Raw genomic sequence first — 20,169 nt, forward strand, 5'->3', positions numbered from 1 at the left:
GGGGGCGGGGCGAAGGGGGGTCGAGGCGCTGCCCCTGGCACCTGCCGAGGGTCACAGTCCCACCCGGCTCCCCGCCTTCTCTCCCTTCGTTCTTCCCCCGACGCGGCGTCTCTCCTTCTTTCCCCCCCCCTGCAGCCTCCGGCGGCGGGGCCATGGGCGACCCGGCCGCCGCTTGGGCGACGCTGTGCCTCCTCAGCGCGGCGCTGGCCGCCGCCGCCTCCTCTTCCTCAGGTGAGTCGTCGCGCCGAGCCCCGGCCCCCTCCGTCCCGCGGGGGGGTTGGTGACCTGAGGAGAGAAGCCGAGCTCTCCGGCTGAGGAGAAGTCCCCCTCTTTCGGGGGGGTGGTGGTGGTTGGGGCATTTTTTTCTTTCTTTCTCCTTCTCCCTTAGCCCGGGCGGGGGTCCGCCTCCAGCCCCCCGCCATTTTGGCGGCCTCTCCGCAGGCGGGGCGAAGGGGAGCGGGGTGAAGCCGTGCCCATGCCGGGTTCCCCCCCCCTTCCCCCGGTTCTTCCCGCTCGGGGGTGGTGGTGGCGGAGTGCCCACAAGCGGCTGAGGGCTGGCGGGCGTTAAGCGCCGGCGATGGAGGAGCGTGTCCCGCTTCGAGCATGAGAGGCGGGAGGGTGGCCCCGGCGCTGCCGGGCTTCCCCTTCTGCTCGGCAGCTTTTCCTGACGGCGGGAGGGCGAGGAGGCAGCCCAGGATAGCAGTAAACCCCCTGCCAAGCTGAGGGTGGGGTTACCCGAAAAGGTGTGGGGTTTTTTAGCTTTGTTTTTGGTGGGTATTAATTGTCCAAACCCACAGAAACCACCCAGAGCCCGCGTGTGAGGTGGGCTGAGCTGGGTCAGTCAGCGGCAGCGCTTGGGGCACAGCCAGCCCTCAAGCTGTCCCGGATACACTCTCCACGGGTGTTCGTGGTGGTGCGGAGGGCTAAGCCGCCTGCCCACGGGACTCGGGAACGCCGTGGCGTGGGCTTGTGGTCTGCTGGCCGAGGCAGCCTGGGCAGCGGTGACAGGAGCTGTGGAGAGTAGGTAGGAGTCCATCCACCTTTCCTTCCTCTAGGAGAAGAGGGCTGAGCTCGATGTGGCGCGTGTGGATGTTGCTCTAATAGTGCTTTAGCAGGCATCAAGTGTTGGTTTCTTCTATCCTTCAAAAAGTGTTCTGGACAGACTGGTAAAAAGTACAAGGTTATGATCTTACGATGTTGTCAGGCAGTAAAGTTACTGATGTTTTAAGTTTGGGAGTGCAGTGTGGCTGCGTTTGTCCCGTTAGGCTGTTTTCCAGCTTTTCCTTTGGCAGTGCGACTGTATGTCGTTGGTTTCCAAAGTGGCAGACTCCCCAAGTACTGCTCCCACCATAACACTGGGATTCCCATTTGGTATAGTTGTTTTAGTGAATAACAGTAGTTAAAAATAGCTATGTGTATGTGAGCTGAGGAGCTGTTAGATATGAATTTGGGATATTAACTTGTTGGGCAGTACTCTGAGAGACTTAACTTTTATTTAAAAAAAACAAACAAACAAAAAAAACCACCACACCAAGAAAAAAACCCAAACCCGAAAGCCCCCAAATCAGATGCCCAACACAAAAATACCAAAGCAAAAAGTTGGGGTATTTCTTCCAAAGCTTCTTCAGTATGTGAAAGGCAATGTGGTCATTCAAGGAAACCCTTTCAGGTGAGCTTTGCAAACAGTCGTTAATCACACTGGTGACTTGGAGCTGCACATGAAGCCAGGGCACTATAACAAAGAGCGATGTTGCTTAATGTGTGTGTGTGATGTTTTGGGCTCACTCACAATTGTGAATAAAAAATAGCTAATAGGTTTTTTTAACTAAGGATTTTCCAAGTTCTGTAAAGATGGGTTATATCTTGGTATTCCCCATGGTAACTTGTGAGGGAGTGAAATACGCCTTTGCTTTAATGGAGAGGAAGAATCAGACTGTCTGTGTCTGCTTTCTAGTCCCACATGGGCCGGGGCGAGCCTGTCTCTACAGAGTGCAATGGAGGGAGTAGGCTGTAGAGCTGGGAGAGAAATTTTTGAAGGTCTGTCTCATTCCTGCTGTTGCCTGCCTGGGATATTTGAGGCAGCTGCTCTCGCCCTGCTGCCTTGGTCCTTACTCTGTGCTCTGTCCCCATAGGCGATGAGCTCTTTGGCACACGACTGCTCTTTCGCGATGTGTTTATAGTGCCTGGCACAAAGGGCCCTAGATGTAATTACAGCCTCTTGAAGAAAAAGTAGGAAATGCTGATTTTGTTGTTGTTGATAGTTTTCCCCTGTGTCTTTAAGGTTTTCAAATCATAAGTGGGGGCTCTGATGCCATAATGTTTCACGTTTTAGGGTGTCAAACCGTTGTTAGTTACTTTGTTACGTTGGTACTTTTAAGGAACTATAGCTGTCAGTGAGCAATAAAGAAAGGGCAGCTAGGCTTTTTTAGGAGTATAATAGTAGAGTTGTGCTGGTCTTAACTAACTGGTATTAAGTATTTCTTTTTTTTCCACATGCTTTCCAACAGTATGTGACCTCGTGTTTTGCACTGAGTTTTGAGTTGCAACTGGATGACGAACCTTGCAATTATTCTCTCTTGCCAAAATAAGAGCGTGGTGGAGGAGAGAAATGTGGGGGGCAGGAAGATAATTGGTATTTGAAAATCAGTGCAGTAACATGAAGTCAAGGTATCGTCAAGTGTTTGGGTGTTTTTCCGTAAACAGAAATTGCTGTGAAAGTCAAGCAAATAAATGAACAGGTAATTGCTGAGGGTCTGAGTCTTAGTTGCATTCAAGTGACTTGGCACCACCATGAGCTTGTCAGATGTAAAGTGGTTAACCACATGGTTTGTGGGGTGGCATGTGGGGGCTCTCCAGATGTGAGAGTGAAACCCTGTGTTTCAGCATGTTAGTCCTCTTTGGTGCTGAGTCTGTGCATGTGATGGGTAGGGCTCAGTTTGTTTACTGTCAATATGAGTAGAATGGTATCTGCTAAATTTGAGAGAAACACGATTGGGCTCTTGTGGCTCATCTACTTGGCAAGGGAAAATAATTCTTGATGGTGCCTCTGCAGCCTCTTGTAGCTGAGCTGAAGACCGGCTTGAAGGAGGAGCTTTTGATTCAAAGCAGTGTAACTCCAAGGTTTTCTGTACAAATTTGTCTAATATACATTTTATGGAAAACACTACTCTTCGATGAGGAAATTCTTAGTTCTTTGGGTGGTCCTTTGAGACAGCTTTTCCCACATTGTCTTTTCTTTTCATCTTTTGAGTTTCTTGGATTGCTTTTGATTTCGCATTCTTGTCACGTTTTCAGTAGACAGATATGTGTAGTTGTTCAAGAATGGCTGTTTCCCAGAAAATCAATGAAAGAACTGTCATTCAACTTACTCATGGTTTTATTTTCTAACCTCTTACTTTATATATGCTACTTCAATAAATCAAGTATGTTTGCATGTGTATATGTCTCTATCACTTGCTCGGAGAACCTTTCTCTCAGCTGGCAGTATCAGTGGCGAGGACTAGCAAGACTGAAGCAGGAGGAGTCCCATGAGCCTGTCATTAGGTGAAATGTGACCTGTTGCCCATGGAGGAGTGATTTAGGAGTGGGAATTCACACCAGCTCTCCTTGCCGTGATTGTGTTTTTATGTGTATAATCATGTGCTTATTTGTTTCTCCTGCAAATAGTAAAAGGATTTATAGGAGCAGAGGGAAGAGATTGCTCTTTAGCATGCAATTTAAATGCTGTGTAACCTTGCATTTTTAAGGGCCGTATTTTGCTCTCAAATAACTGTGGCTTCCCTTTATTTCAGTGAGAGCTCGGACAGTTACTCAAAGTTACAACTCTGAGCTTCACCTTATGTGTATATTGTCAGAATTCCTCTCATATCGGTGGCAGCTTTTCTGACAGTGGAGGGAGAGAACATATGCACACGTGGCACCAAATGTCTGAATTTGTCACCCATCTGAGAGTGTGAAGTGATTGTGGGAATGGGTGACGATACTAGCCCTGTTCAAAACTGGGTGATTGTTGGCGACGGTGCAGTCAGGTCCTTGTGAGGTTAGTGTCCGTCCCTGTTTTACTGCCTTGCATTCTCCTACTTCGATCATTGTGTGTGTCCCTGACTTCTGTCTGAGGAAGATTGGGCAACTTCTTGCAATTATAATGCTGTGATGCTTCATTAGTGGTCTGGTGAGGTGTTGCAGAGGCACGTGCTGACCCCTTTTTGAAGATCAGTGGCATTATTTTGGCAGGTCTCCCCTTTCGGTTCTGCCTTGTGCATGCCACTCTCCAAGTTCTTGAGTCCATCTTGGCCAGAGTCCCTGACAAGGCAGTCTGAAGCTTACCCAGAGGTTACCCTGCTGCACCAAAATTGCATTTGTTCTGTTCTGGGCAAGTGCATGGCCAGAGGTGGCTGCTCAGTGCTGCTAATGCTATTACGTAGCAGGTTCAGTGGAGAGTGTGCTGGTGTTACTCCCTTCTAATCTGGTTGTTTTATTTGTTTTTATTTTTTTTTGTTCCGCAGGTGCCTGTGTCTACCAAGGCTTGTTGTTTGAGGTAGGTAAGCTTCAATGCGTTATGCTGGGGAAATGTTTGGGAAGGTGCTGTTGAACTTGACTCTAATTCCTGATTTTTGTCACCCCTGCAATGGGGATGGCTGATCTTGCAGCAGGTCACAGAGCTGTGAGCCTTTAGCCTGCTGGAAAGCAGCAGCAAAATAAATATTGCCCTTGGAGAGGTCAGAAATTCTCCCTAGGCCTTTGAACCCAACTGTTCTCCTCAGCACAGCTCTGCCTGCTTCTAACTGGGGCTCCTTTGTCCAGTGTGTGAAAAGATGTGAGAGATTTCAAGGTTCTTGGAAGCTGTATTAATCACAAATGTGCAGTCCTAGGCAGGGTAGAGGTTATATTTTGTAAAATGTCACTGTAATGCCAGGGTATGTTCTGTGGGTTTTTTCCCCTGAATTAATAAGGTATTAATGACAACAATTTAACACCTTTTCCTCTCAGCTGATTATGGTGAGTACTGTGTACCCTGACTTTTCTTTATAAAGCCCAAGTATTTTATAGTCTTCCTCTTTGCATGTACATAATCCATGGATAATTTTGTACAAGAATCACAGTTTTTAACAACTCATAAACAGTCTTTCGCTCTGTAACCCATGTCTGCCTTGTTTCAGTACTCTGGGCTAAAAGGAAATGGCTGAGCCACTTTACATTTCTGGAGTGCTTCTGTACCTGCCTCCGATCCCACAGCAGACTTGCTCAGGGATTTGTTACCGTAGGCTGGGAGGTAGTGTGCAGCAGCTGTTGGGGAAGGCCTGGGTTTTTATTTCCCATAGACCTCTCCAGCAAAGCTGGATATGTTCTTTGCGTGTGTGACACGTGACCACTGGCTATGTTGGAAATAACTGGTAGTAGTGGTTCCTTTGGCCTTCCAACACGGACTCAGGGGCTCGGAAGTTTTTCTGCTCCAAGAAGGGGATGTAGGGGGAATTGCTGGAGGCAAATGTTTTCAGTGGGTGGCTTGGGAGGAAGCTGAAGCAGGCTAAATTAGCTTGCTCCTCTTAATAATGCACTGTGAGCATCAGTGTCTTAACAGCAGTTGGAAAGTTTGTCTAGATTCCAACTTCAGTGAACTGTATGGCAGGTCCCTTTCTGCTGAGGATTGCAGCTCAGTAAGGGCAGTATCAGAGCTGAAGGGTTAGCAAGTGAGGGGTTTCATCTGTCACTGGTTGCTATTGGCATGTCAGTCAGATGTATTTTTTTGTTGCCTTTTGTGTATCCTTGGTGTTCTGATTTTTTTTTTTCTCTGCTCTTTCTTTTACTGCTGCTGTGTGTTTGAAATGCTAGTGCAGGTCTCGATAACAGGTCTTGCCGTAACATTTGTACATAAAGACTTTGGGATATTCTAGGTTAGATGCTTCCTGTTTAAAGAACTTGCTCCCAGTATCCTTGATTTTGTCTTTATCTCTGTATTTAGTAAGATTATTCTGGTTTTATTAATAAATGGTTTCTGTAGCTGTAGTAGTTTTTATTAGCTGTACAAGAGGATCGTTCTGCAGTAAAGCTCAGAGCAGACACAAAACTGGTGCAGGTATACAGCTGGCATTTATAATCAAGTAAAGCTTGAACAACTCAAGCTCGTTGTTCTTGGAACAAGGACATATCCTGCCTCTTGTTCGTTGTCATGTCTGAAGATGTGCCTGCTTTCCTATCTGAGTGATGTTTGCTGTGGGAAGAGGCCTTTGCTTGCTTTTCTGCCAGTATTTTGGTATTTCTTCCATTTCGTATACACTAATGTAACGACTTTTGGTTACTCTTTGGAACTGAATGTAGATCAAAGGACAGACTCTGGCTTCAGCTAGCAATCTCAGAACAGGTACTAAATCCACGTGGTTTCTGACTCTGATGGGGAAAATATTACATGCAGTGCACCAAACCTGTGGGCTAGGTGCATCTTCCTCTGTAATGCTGCTTCATGGGTTTCTTTAGGTGACTGTTTTCCCTGAGAAAACAGGAACTGCACAGACAACCATGGAAATTACAGATGGAAAAGAACCTTTAATAGGACTCGTTTCACTCTCTGGTTTGTGCCACTCCTGACAGCAGTATTGGAGTTGGCTTGATTAAGCGTGGTAAAAATCAAACACTAGAGGTAGTGCATGAGTGATTTTGAGGCAGTTAGTACTTGTGGGTTGGTGGCACGTAGCTGTGATAGAGCTGCAGAGCTTGTGTTATCTTTGCAGAAGACCGCTGTCTCAGAAAGGTCAGCTTTGAAATGGAAGGTGACAAGAAGAACAATCCTGCCACTGCCATCGTTTCAGTTCCTGCGTTGTCCCTGGCGTCAGGATGAACATTGTATTAAAAAAATGTGAAAACTGAAGACCCCTATGTGAGACAGTTGCTCTGTTTGTTAAACTTCGTGCCCGTAAAGCATTGATGCAGCTGTCTGGCAAATGACGACTGGGAGCTATTTCCTCATGGCTTTACTGGTACAATTATGTTTGTTGGAGCTGAGGAGGAGGGTCTTTCTGAATTCCCTGTCTGGGATTCTGGAGAGGCAAGCTGGAAGTGTCATATCTGTTATACTATTGTCTTAATGAACACTTTTTTTTTTTCTACTTTATCCCAGATCACGAGAAAAGTAAAAGCCTATTCTGCCTGTAATCTGTGTCTGTGTGTTGCTGTTTAATCTCTCTGGTAAGACTGGTGGGAGCTGTGTTCACTGGCCTTTTTGTCAGGGCTGGTGAGTACTGTGTGGAGTCAGTGGTATGCTCATGATAGTGGTACAAGGCAGTTCTGCTGCCATTTGCAGCTGGCCTTGCTCGGAGCTCCATGTGGGTCATTTAGTGGAAATGTCTTAGGGTTATGTGTTGAGCTGGTGGGTGTGTAGTCTGCTGCATGTATCTCTCACAATCTGTTTTTTTGTGAAACAGATAGGCTTTTGCTAACATGGACAGAATAATCTATGGAATGGGACAAAAATGGCACTCCTGTGACAAGTTCAGTCCCTTTCAATTGGGTTTGTGTACCTGTTTGGTAGCATGAATGAAGCCTTTTTTACTAGAGTGGAGAACAGCTTTGGTCTGTTTGTTCCCCAAACCATTACCCAGCCTCCAACTGTAGCTGGTCTTCAGCTTTTCATGTCGCTGCTATTTTATTGACTTGTTCCTTTTAAGTCTGTAGACAAGGAGACAAGTAAGAAGCTGGGCAGGGGAAAGAAAGAGGAACAGATGGACAATTATTTTTTCAGGAGATAGTGAAGCCTCTTGTGCGTGCAGCAGCTGCAAAAGGAGCCTTAATACATTGATTATAGTACCAAGAGGAGGAAGCCAGTGGTAACATGGAACTGCCCCGGGTTTGGTAAGCAAGTGTGATAAGTAGTAGTGTTATCAGCTAAATGAAAAGGGAGCGTGAGTGCTGCTTCAGGCTGTGGCTTGACAAAATTGGACTACTGAGATGGCATGGGGAAGGGATTTAATTTGATATTTTTCTAGGAGTCTTTCCCTTAGCATTGTGCCAGAGCAGTGCATGATTGATTCGCCTTGTGTGGCTCAGTTGGGTGTGGGTGATGGGAGCAGACCTGAGTGACTTTGTCGATACCGGAGGTGCTCTCTACGCTGGCCTTGGGAGTTGGGCTGTGCTCTGAAAAGCCAGCGTGTAAGGGGAGACCATGTCCCAGCCCGGGTGTGCACCGGCTCACAACTTTCGCAGCACAGCTGAAGGGAAGCTGAGCTGGGCTGTGCAGTGCTGTGTGCAGCAGCGTTGGAGCTCTGGCTTGGAGCAGCGCTTGCTGGTCTTCTCTGCTGTCGGCTGCATCATGGGTTAAACTGAGTTTTACAAGTCCAGGGCCCTGACATAAGAGAGCATGGATGGATGTGACACAGAATTTGGCTGTGGGATTCTTCACTAGTAGTGTTGTGATGTGCCCAGAGGGGAGCAAAGAAGCAGGGCGGGGAGGGGGGGTGGTGGTGGTGGTGTGTGATAATTTTGTGGTTTTAGCATTTCTATACGACTTTGGAAAGTTGCATGTAAAAGAACGTGCTCAGTGAAGAAATCCCAGTGACAGGACCAACATGCAAGCTAAGGATGTCATCTCTGTAGAATCTGTTCAGGAAAAGAATTGTGCCCTCTGGGTGTGTTTGCTTACAAACCATTTACTCACTGAAAAGAAAGCTTTTCTGAATGACAAGAAGGCATTGGGCCAAATGCTGCAACCTCACCTGATGGCTGTCACCTGGAGCAGCAGCATCACAGTATGCCTGTGGCACTAATAGAGCTGTTGACAAGAGAAATCTATAGAAACTTTTTTGTGTTTTAAACTATAGTTAGAAACACTGTTTCCTTTCAGTGTGCGGTGTTATACAGCGTTTTCCTCAATGTTTCATGTGCAAGTAGTTGCAGGTGAGCTGTTACTGGGTTATTGTAGGAATGCTATTTGCTGCAAGTCTTGCTTTATGGCATTTGGCTGTCTTGCTTGCTTCTGCTGCAACCCCAAATTCTGAAGTCACTTAAAAAATCCTTGGTGCATAAATTGAACATTTAAGTGTAGTGAATGCAAGCACTGCAGAATTGCTTGAATTGTTAACGCTGCTCAAGTTCTGCGTCTTGCTTGACTGACTTAGCTGCTTGTCTATCGAGGGTCAGCTTGTGTTCATGTGTTTCCTCTGAGGAAAAAACACATCTCTGTGTGTGATATCCAACTGTGCTGAGGAGGTTTGTATTCCTCCCTCTGTCTTAACCTTTGAGGAAGTTTTCAGATTCGCATCACCAGCACAGCCACTTCCTTTACTTAGCAAAGAACAAAATACACGTTACTATTTTTTTCCTTAGTTGGAGGGTAGTGTAGGTGAGGATGAAGAGACATTCATGCCACAATGAAATGTAAATGTGTGTGGGAGGTATTGTTCAAGTCCATGTCTGCATCTTCTGCCAGCTGGCTTGTGCCAAGAAGAGTTTTCAGCCCTGGGAGGAGGAGAGGGGGAAGCACGGGGCTGTGAATTAAGGTGGGAGTTGGTTTAAATGGAAAGTGTGACTTGATAAATGACCCTTCATGTTTGGTAGACGCTGCAATAAGGAAGGACAAGTCCAGCTGAGCCATCTCAAGTAAATTTTTACTTTGTGTTAGAACATGGATGTTGTCTGTTGCAACAGCTGCTGGTAATGCACATAAGGATGAATTTCTGGACTGGCAGATTCCTTTGGAAGCCCTTCATGAGACACATATGGGGCTTTCCTAACACAATAAAGCACCAGACAAGCCAAGCAGCTTTTCTTGAACAGAAATATGTTTTTAATCTTAGAGTTTGAATGAAAATTATGAACAGAATAAAAAGCTCTAACTTAATCCATAGTAAATGGTACTGTACTTGCGCTTCTACCAAAAATTTTGCTTCCCTTTTTCTTTTGAAACTGCCTGAAAAAGAATTCAAGATAATTGAAATGCTTAGTTGACTTACACATCTTAAAAGAAGAGACTTTGGGTTTAGTGGTCAGTCAAAAGATCAATATGACTTTTCTAGGAAAGGAAAAAAAAAAAGAATTATTGTAGCCCTTCAGATAGTTCAGCTTTTCATCTTTTTAATTCTGCTCTGCAATCAGTCATGGTAGAGGTCACAAAATAATAAAAATAATCATATGTGACAGATACCTATTGTATAAATACAACTTCAATCAGCTCTATTATAAATCAGATCATCAAATTAATGTATGCATTAATTGTAACTTTTTATAAACGGTTGCAAGGAGCTGGACTGATAGGGGAGAACACCAGCAAAAGATAAGGAGGTAAAATGGTGGAGGCACGGAGCTCTGTTATGCTGGAGGTAGCTGCTTGCTCAGTTTCAGAGATGCTTTTTACATAATTACCTTTGGCTTATTTAGCTCATTTCAGTGGCAAGTGTAATCAGAGTGGAGAAACAAAGTGCCAGTTTCAAGTTCTGTGTCTGAAGAAAAAAGTGCATGAAAATGTTGATACTAAAATTTTAAAGTTTGTGACAATAAAACAATTTGAAGTATCCGACATAACTGACTGCATATAACACGTTCTTGTTCAATAAAAAAAGTATCCCTTTAAATCTTCTGATAAACTTCATAACATTTTGCTGTTACGTGTGTACATTTTGTTGGCAGAAGTTAAAAGAAAACCTGATTTTATGCTTTTTAAATCAGATCTCTGTTTTCATCTGTAGTTTGTGCTGAGTTAGAAATAAAGGGAGCAATATAATAAATAGAAAATGCTTTTTTTTTCTCCCGAAATTTTACATCTCCCACTCTAGATAGCTTCTATTCTGAATAAATTTAGTGACTATTTAAAATAAATGTTAGCAGGTGCAGAGCACTTTTGGTTAGGGAATGTTTCACATCAGCAACGGAAAATGAGCTTCACTTTAATTTCTTTAGAAGGATAACAAGTTACTACTGAAATATGAGATCAGAATCAAAGTTTTCAGTTGAAGGTTTTGCTTGCTAACTTTTACAATGGTCAAAATGTTTTTGGTTTTGGTTTTTTTAAAATTGTCATATAAATGCTCCTACTTAGCTTGGGGGTACATCCTCTGTTCCACCAGGGAACAAAGCTATAAATTTCTGTTTATAACATGCATATAACACTTGGTAGCTATAAAGTCTACTTTACAGCAGCATGAATCTCCCTTCTGTGTAACGTTCAAATGAACATTTTGCAGAATGCTATGATGTTATCCAGTTTGCTGTGGGGGTTCCTCTTTCAGCAGCCTGCAGTCTGCACTCTTGATTTGCTCTTCTGCGGTCTCCCGCATTGACCTGAGTACTAGGGAGGTAATGAGTTATTTGTGTTGGAGACTTGCAAGATCGAGGTTGCTTTTTCCTGCTGTTGCACGGTGGATGTATTCTTGTAGACATGAGTTGACTAATATCCTCTATGTGATGATTTTTATTTATTGAACAGATATAACTAGATGCCGTGACTCTCCCAGGACTTCAAAGAGTAGTGACGAAAAGACTGGGGGCATTTGGTGCAGCGGGGGCCTGATTCTGCAGTGCTGTTGAGCAGCTTTTTAAGCCTGTTTAGAGCAAGTGCATAACACCGAGTAATTGTTTTGTGCGGTGTGTAGGGCTTAATCTCCACCTTATCCTTGCTTTGTGTGGCTATGAATGGAAGTGGAAGGTGATGGAAAGTAGACCTCTCAATTTACATGAATGGTATGCAGTTAAGGTTTATTAATATAATAATAAGATGCTTTTTATGTAGGAAATCCCTTCTGCTTGTGAGTTTTGGAAAGCTAAGATCAGCTGAAGATCAAAAATAAAGAGAAAAGTGTTTTTTGAATAAAGCATGTGCTACATGTGTGTTCCTTCTTTGTGTTCCTTGAAAATAACATTATAATATAGAGGACTGGGGGTAGGATCTTTATTTCATGGCACCAGGTGAAAGAAGCTTAGACGTGAGATGAACATTATTCTCCCAAGGACGTAGAGAATTCTTGTCTCCTAATCAGTAAAGAAGTTTTTTTGTGGACTGAGGCACACGTTTTAATATGTAATAATTCTTCTCTTACATTGGTGGTTCTCATACAGAAGACTGCTAAATGTTGTTTTTTGGTCTGAGAAAATGAACTCATTTTTTAAGGAAACAATGCTGTTCGCATAGCTGAGAGCTAGTATGTTCTAGAATTACCACATTTATTTTGTTTTATAGCAACTTGAGACTTGTTCTGAATACCAAATGACACACAGTGAAAACGTGAGCCCTTACTCATGATATTGTGTATCTTAATATCAGCAGTTTGACATAGTACATACAATCAGTACAGTTTGTGCATCAGTGCTTTTTTAGTTCTTTTTTCACTTTTACCTCAGAAATGAAGTCCTGTGGAGCTCTAACACTGTTACACAACTATCAGCTCTATTAAAAACTTCTGTAATGAGAAAGTGCTGAGAGTTGCGGTGTCAAAATGTCTTAAAAACCCAGAAGAATCTGCTTAAACTATACCCCTACCCTACTGTAAGCAGAGGTGAATTACCCTTTCGTTGGAAAACTATGGCTGTGATCCAGAGCTCTCTGACAACTCTGTAAGCTGTTGTCTTTCATGGGTTTTCACATTTCAGGAGCGCTGTGAGAGTATTCACACATCGGAAATGGAACCATGGCTTTGCCCACGGAAGGGTAAATGCTGCTTTTCTTACTTGCTACATCTGTGTTTCACTGAAGGAAGCAGCAACTGGCAAAAGTTGCAACTGCAGCGCTGTTCATAATAGGAAAGACATTCATACAACACAACTTTTGTTCAATAGCTGCCTCTACATTGCCCTGTAATGGATGCAGAAGGAGATAAACATAGGGACAGGGGAAGGGGTGGAGGGTGGCTGGGCTAGCCTTGTGTCTGGGACCAGGCACTTTTCTCCCACAGCTTGGACCTGTTGTTGGTCTTGCAGAAGCAGTCTATTTCAATTCCCCTGTGCTTGGAGCTGGGCAGGAGTTTAGGTCCCTACAGCCCCTGTCTCTGGCAGCAGCAAGTTGCATCTGCAGGGCATCCTGTTGGTTTCTCCAGGTGCTGCTCTCTGAGAGTAGCCAAGTCCCTTTTCCTGAAATAGCAAAGCAGTGGTGAGGCAGGCTTTTCTACATCAAGCACATTTAACCTGATGCAGGTGAAGCATGAAGCTGGTGTCTTTGCTTACCTTGAGATGATTTACCTGCCATAGTTACCTATGATGCATATTTCACAGCTTGCTCTGCAGTGGGCTGCACATACACTAAATTTATCATCCAGCTCCCTCCTCTCCATCTCTTCTGTGCGTATGTACGTGTCTGTCTTTTTTCATGGTATACTTGCTGGTCAGAAATTGTTCTTTCCCCCTCTGTGTAAATGGGATCTCATATTCTAGCAGTCCAGGGCACAGCGGTGAAGCCATGGTCCTCCTCAGTCATCTGTGCATGTTTAAGAACTGCTTTTGGCCCTGGGTTTGACACTGTGGGGTGCTTTTTTTAAACATTCAGGCACAGGTGGTAGTTGTGGCAAAAAGAGCTTTTGAAACAACTCATCTTTACTTCAGATGGCACAGAAGAAACATGGACAAATTAACAAACTAAAAGAGACAATTCTATGGGTTGTGGGGCTTTTGAGCTTTAATCAGAGACTCTGGGCTGTCCGCAATGATTTTGGGCAGCCTGTGCGTTTTTTTCCTTGAAGATGTGTCTGGTGGCTGTAGTGTTCTGCTTCAGGGGTCTTTCCTCTCCACCTTCTGTCCTGGCTGGTGAAAAACTCACACTTTAATCTTCACTGTGTCATGGGAGGTGATCTGGCATCAGTCTTATTTGGAGATCAGGGTCTTTACAAGAGCTGCCCTGTTCCACATTTTCCGTTTCAGTGATCTTCCTGGATGGTAGCTGTTCATCCACGAACACTGGCTTAAGTAGATGATTAACTTTTAATAACACAGTTACAGGAGCTATATGCCAGAGCCTTGGCAGGATATGTTGGAATTCTCATGGATTCATTCACTGGGACAACAGTTTAACAATTATCCAGCATTTATAAATTTGACAAGTCATTATCCCTTCCATCTTTCCAGATGCATTTGAAGAGCCTTGTTTAGGAAATACTGTCTCATAACTTGTCCTTTACTTTTGCTTTTTGAATTCCCAGGATGAAAAATTCCTTTTTCCTTTGCTTGGTCACTTCCTCATTCCTTCTCTCTCCTCAACTGTATCACAACCTTCATCAGGTTTCTGATTTGCATTTTATCTTTAGAGTAGGGGTTGCGATGTTTAGTTAATTGGGAAGAGAAATGATAGAAAATAGGTTTTGCCAGTGGAAAAAGGCTATAATGCATTTAAAGTTGAGACCTGTGGAGAGTGCAAATTAATGTAGCTATAGGAGGGTGACAGCTTACATCACCTACAGACCTGCCTCAAATGCAGTTTCTCACTGGGGTGAAATTGGCAACAAACCATTGTCATGCTGGTGTGTGTGCCTAATCTGTGCCTTGCATTGAAAACTTTCCTGTTCTTGGTTTGGGAGTGCAAGTGCCAGCTGTGGAGTTGGAAGCAGTGTCCCACAGCTGATGAAGATGTTGGGAGAAAATAAAATAGCTATCTCCGTAGTGGGTTATATGATAAAAGCAGAAATGGAAAAGAGTACTTACCAAATCTGTAGAGTTACTGTATTCTGCTGGTGCTTATGAAAGCATAAGCCGACACTGTCCTTTGTGGAGCAGTGAAGTATGTCTGCAGTTTAGCTGAGAAGCAGGTTTGTGCAGCAGGGCTAGTAGGGGTAGGTTTATGTGCACATACATGTGCATGAGACTTGGCCCTTTTATCTCTGAGGGGCTTTCAGTTATGCTGGGCAGCGGCTGATTTGCGTGCCACAAGCAGAACAGGCAGGTGAGAGGGTGTTTGTGTTGAAAGTCATAGCCTGCTTTTCCAGAAGGGATTTCATTATATCTTTCTGTGTCAAACGTGGCATCAGTTCTGAACGATCAGGGCTTGTTTTTCTTTTCTTCTTTCTTGCGTGAGTTGTAAATGACAGCTCACTTGAAAACTGATTTTTCCTCTCTTCAGCACAATAATTCAGAGCTGCAGAAATTACCCCCTGGGGCACAGTTCTGGAGACGGTCATCTTACCGTTTTTATGGGCTACTCAAAAAAGTCAGGAGAATTTGTGGTTTCTATTTTGTGTTAGAAAAGAAACAAAAAGATCATGTATTAGAGAGAAAGTTGACAGTGCACTGTCATGAAAAGAGCTCACTGAAGGTGATTTAAGCTCACTTGTAGCTGAAAGAGGGAGAGGGATGTAACCTCCAGCTAGAGATGTAACAGCAAGTCTGTTTTCAGTCTCGCTTTTCTGCTAGCTCCCACCCACGCGCGCACACTTGTCAGTCCCCGTGGGGCAGCATTTTCTTTGCATATGTCTTTCTCGTTGGCATATGGGGTACAGGATTGTTGCGTTACTGTGACTGCAGCATACGCTGCAATGACACGTAGGTACATCCTGCACCCTGCAGATGGTAGGGAGAGGTTTACCGCTTCCTGAAGGGAGAAGGGAGTTTTGTCTGGCAGTTTCTGTGCTTTGAGAACAGATTGCTTTTGCTAAAGAACTTGAGATGTTTGCTTTCTTTATTTGCTGTGGCTCACTGGAGCAAGCAGTAGCCCTAATGTGAGTGTCCGAGATGTTCTTTCAACTTCGTAAATACACACAGATTCTCTCTATGTATCACTCTGTACAGGTGTGGACAAGTCCCATTGAAGGCCATTGTGATCTGGGAACTCGGGCTGTTTTCTTATAATGTTGGTTTTCTCCTGGAGGGGGGCTGCCAGATACTGAATCTGAAAAAGATACTGTAAACATCAATGTGGTTTGGGGTTTTTTTTTTCCAACTGATAGCTCCTAGTGGAGAAGCAAACTTGGTTTTGACTGTTTCATTTGATCTAATAGCTAAAACCAGAAATGATGCGAAGAGGGAAATAACCCTAGCACCTTCTCTGTGGGAGACAAGGCTGACTTCTGACGTGATGACAGTAATGTCACATCTCCTTCTTCTGCTGTCACCCGAGTGCCTGGTGGAGCTGAGCGAGCGTGTTACTTAACTGCTGTGGGCAATTGAAATTCCACCCTAACGTTGCTTGCTGCAGGGCACCTTAGAAGATAAACATGGGATTTCTTTGCATCGTAGGTGCATCTTTTTCCAGCAGCTCTGGATTCTGTCAGTGCTTTTAACTTCTATTGTAATAGTAGTTATCAGAGGTTTATATCACAGCTGTGAAAGTTTCCTTTGGGATGACACTGGGCATCTTACCAAGGAATTTTGTGCTAGGATTTTTTTGGTAGTTTGAAAAATAATTGGCCCTGGATATGACTGCCAAGAACTAATAGAACTTTGCTGTACATTTTTCATGACCCCCAGAGAACTTTTGGATTGAATTTGTAAGGTAACTGAGGAAAGTGGATCCCCAGCTCCTGCTGGCATTGGCTGGAAGTTGGGCACTTTCTTCTAGTAAGACTATAGGAAAATCCTAGTCTTAATTGTTAGATAGAAACATTGAAGCTACTACTATGTATCAGCAAGAAACCTTTTCCCTCTATAGAGAAAAATAAACCTAAACCAAGCTGGTTTTGTTTAGAAATGGAAAAGAAACTGTTTGTTAGTACAGACTGAATTTCTTCTGTCCTTCCCATATAAACAGCTTTCTGTCTCCTTGCAGTATGGTATCAGTTGACACGAACATCAGTCAGGACAAATGAAACAGCCTGGTTTAGATAGATCTGTATAACACAAAATGGCACTGAATATATAAAAGGTAGTTTGGATGTGATCTTTTCAACTGAGTCTCAAAATACTGGACAAGTCTGTTAAGGTTGAGCTTTGTGTCTGGGTAGCTGAATAGTCATTTAGGCAGCAAAAAAGGGTCTTTAGTATTGAAAAACAGGACTTGGTGCTGTCTGGTTCAGGGGTCAAAGCAGAACTACTTGCACTGGAAAAGCCTAGACGTGTTTCTCCCATGTCCTGTTCCTTTAGGCATGCTTTCAGGGAGACAGCTGGAAACAGCAAAAGCTATGGAGAAAGGCGGCCGATAAGGGAATTTGTGGGAGTTCTGACTGCTCCTGTGTGCCAGAGAGCTCACTGGAGAGGCAGCTTTGCTCTATACTAGTACCAGGCTATACTTGTGCATTTGCCAGACCAGGATGTGTTCGAGACCTTGTTCTTCATCCCGAAAACATCTTGGCTGAAGAAGTTACGTGGAGCTGGTGAATATCTGCCTAGTCTTTTGAAATAGATTGCTAGTGTTTAAATCGATAATAAACCTTAAGCAAAACTGGGCTACTGTGACTGGACAGTGGTTGCATGTGGAATTTCTTATCTTCCAGGTTGGTTTCATGTGTTTCTTTTTCCCTTTTTTTTCCCCTTGAATGACTCATGTCCTTATCAGAAATGCCAGTATGAAACCCCCTCACTGTTACAGTTGTTGCGCAGGCTTGTTAAATCAATTGAGTCAAAGTTGTCCAGGATAAATCATTCTCAGAGCCTTTTCAGTAAACATTAACTCTCCAATTGTTGCTATTGTAACTGCTGAATTTCACAAGGAGCCTAAGATATTCCTTGGTGCTTTCAGGAAGACATATAATAGATGGAAAAAATCCCAAATATGAAGCTCTTCCAGATGGGTGCATTGATTTTATATCACTGCTCAGATCTGTCAGCCTTGAAAGCGGCTGTAAAGAGAGCCATGTGATGCTGTGATGCTCTGAAGTTTATGATGCTAGGATGTCTATATTTCTGCCATGCATATTAAATAGCTTCTAGTGGGAATACATACAACAGACTTCCATTGGAAGACCACTGTAATCTTCCTAGTGCCGCAATTTATTGTTGAGCCGTAGATTAAGGAGTCCCGTTAGGATAAAATACTCGGTGCTTACTTGATTTTGTAATCATTATAGCTACTTCAGAATCATTCAGTAATGAATCCTCTAACCCCGTGAGCTCAGCATCAGAAGTATCTTTATATTACCAGCTGGAATACTACAGCTAAGGGAGAGTCCTAGGCATTTTCAGACACCCTTAACTGTGTTTCTGGAAAAAAGTTCTCCCTCCTCCCCCAAATGAGAAATCCTGAACATGATTTCTTCCTGTATTAATTTGAAGAATTTTAAGCCAGATGTTTCATTACTCAAAAAAATTAAGAAGTTTCATAAATGGCTTCCTGTGTGTTTTATGGAGATCAAATTAAAATTTTGGCAGGCTCAAAATTGGGAAATTTTAATTTAAGTTTGATACTGAGCATAAATTTTCAGTGACATCAACGGGAGCTGAAAGTTAGGGTCTTGCAGTGAGATGACAACACTGAGAAATTTTGGACCTTGCAGCTATATGCATACCCTTTTATTTATCTCAGTTATCAAACTAGAAATCTTATTTCTAATGGGAATGTAGTCTCCCTGAAAGTTTTAACCTTTTCATTTCCTTGGAATTCATCTATTGTCCTACATTGATGGATTTGGTCATAATCATGTGGGAATAATTACTTTTGGGTGCTTAGCCAGCATGAGACCGATATGCTGAAAGTCAAGTGTTCTTTTGTGGTTCATGGATATTCATATTTTCAGAGGTAATACAGGGTTAGTTGTTTAGTTATGAACTTGAAAACATACGCTGATTTAGACAGAGTTGTCATTACTGACACACTAATAGCCAGTTCTGAGTTAGTGGATGCAGTAAATCCTTTTATGCATTGAGCCTGGTAGAGTGGTTTCAGGTGAAAACATGAGCAAACTTGTTAGCACTTTCTTTCCCACATTTTTTTGCAGTTTTATAGATTCTTCTATGTATGTAAAAAGCCTGATTTTCTTCAATATTTAAGGAGTTATTTACAGTTAAATTCTCAATAATACAGTGTAAAGGTAACTTGCTGCGTTTTTATTCCAGTGGATTTTTTGTTGTTTTAAAGAATCAGAATTTTAGAAGTGTTCGATTTTGAAAACCTAGGTTTGATTTTAAATTGGAGGCACTTAAAAATTGAATTTACTCCTTTCTATCTCAGTTTCTCAGTGAAACTGTGGGATCATCATGCTTATGGAAAGGGAACACAAAAGTTCCTATGCTTATGGAAAGGGAACACAATCTACTGTTGTAGGGAAACCTTCCAAAACAAAAGTGAATTATGTGCTTCCATTGAGTGACCTAAGGAGTAATTCTTAAGTCTCTCTTCCATGTTTTATTTAAAACAAAGATTCCTGGAATGAAACAATAAACTTAATGAAAATCTGTTTATAATTTAATGAAATCCTTAGGACAAAACAAAGGCTAATATGTTATTTTCAAAGGCATCTGGAGACATCTTATTAGATAAAATGGAACTAATTGAGTTAAAGTCAAATATAAATTGAGCAGAATTTGTCCCAGAATTTAACTTTGCATTACCTTGGCAAATAAAGTGAAATCTCTTTATGTGCTTATTATAGACAAAGCTTGGTAACAGACCAGAGCAAAACTAGGATGCAGGGCAAGAGAGACTTAAATAGTCTATAATGTGCTCCCTCTGCCCATGAGCACTTTGAATGTGCGTTCAGCGCGTGTGACTCGTCTGTCGTCACAAATGGACTATGTTTGCATTAGGGAAACTCAGTGCTGTCAGACTGATTTAGGGAGGAATCTTACATTACAGACTTTCTTTTGAGAATGTAAACATTACCAGGAACATCTTGGCTTTTCTGCTAGAAATTACAGGGAAAGCACCGAAAGGAATAGTAAGGCATTGTGCTGAAAGCACGGTTAAATCGTGCTGTAGCACAAGGAGCTGTGTTTTGCCTTGACAACTTTTTAAATGGGAAGGCAATCCCACTTCCTGTAAGAGGGAAAATGCAAGTGCACTATGTTGGAGAGCTGCAGACCTTTGTCTCTTCTATGTTTATACCAGGTTTCATCAACAGCATGTTCCATGCTTGAATGTCATGTCCTGGCACAGGTCTGTACCTTTTCTGGTTTAAGCAGAATGCTATCATCATAGTCCTGTTAGTACTGGGCAAGCTGAAGGTAACGCTGTGGTACGTAACATAATGTGGGGGTTTCCTGTCAAGATCCTATGTTTGTAGCCATACATGAACGTGGCTGTAAGTCCTGTTGTCTAACACTAGTACATGTGGCAACTGCGGAAGTTTGGGCATGACTGCAGTGCAGAAAAATGGTGTACGCCGGCTTTGTAAAATGCTG

The 20,169-nt window shown here is 43.1% G+C and overlaps 1 protein-coding gene across 1 annotated transcript in view; it reads left to right on the forward strand.

Annotated features, from left to right (window-relative positions):
• Positions 1-152: 152 nt before the first annotated feature.
• The window catches only part of FRAS1 (Fraser extracellular matrix complex subunit 1), a 172,946-nt gene continuing 152,929 nt past the window's right edge, over positions 153-20,169 (forward strand). Inside the window, exons 1-2 of the mRNA XM_010575600.1 lie at positions 153-231; positions 4,506-4,537. Of these exons, the coding sequence (XP_010573902.1) occupies positions 153-231; positions 4,506-4,537 (111 nt within the window). The remainder of the gene's footprint in view (positions 232-4,505; positions 4,538-20,169) is intronic.

This window comes from Haliaeetus leucocephalus, unplaced genomic scaffold, assembly GCF_000737465.1.
Source record: "Haliaeetus leucocephalus isolate CR32 unplaced genomic scaffold, Haliaeetus_leucocephalus-4.0 Scaffold484, whole genome shotgun sequence".
NCBI lineage: Eukaryota > Metazoa > Chordata > Aves > Accipitriformes > Accipitridae > Haliaeetus > Haliaeetus leucocephalus.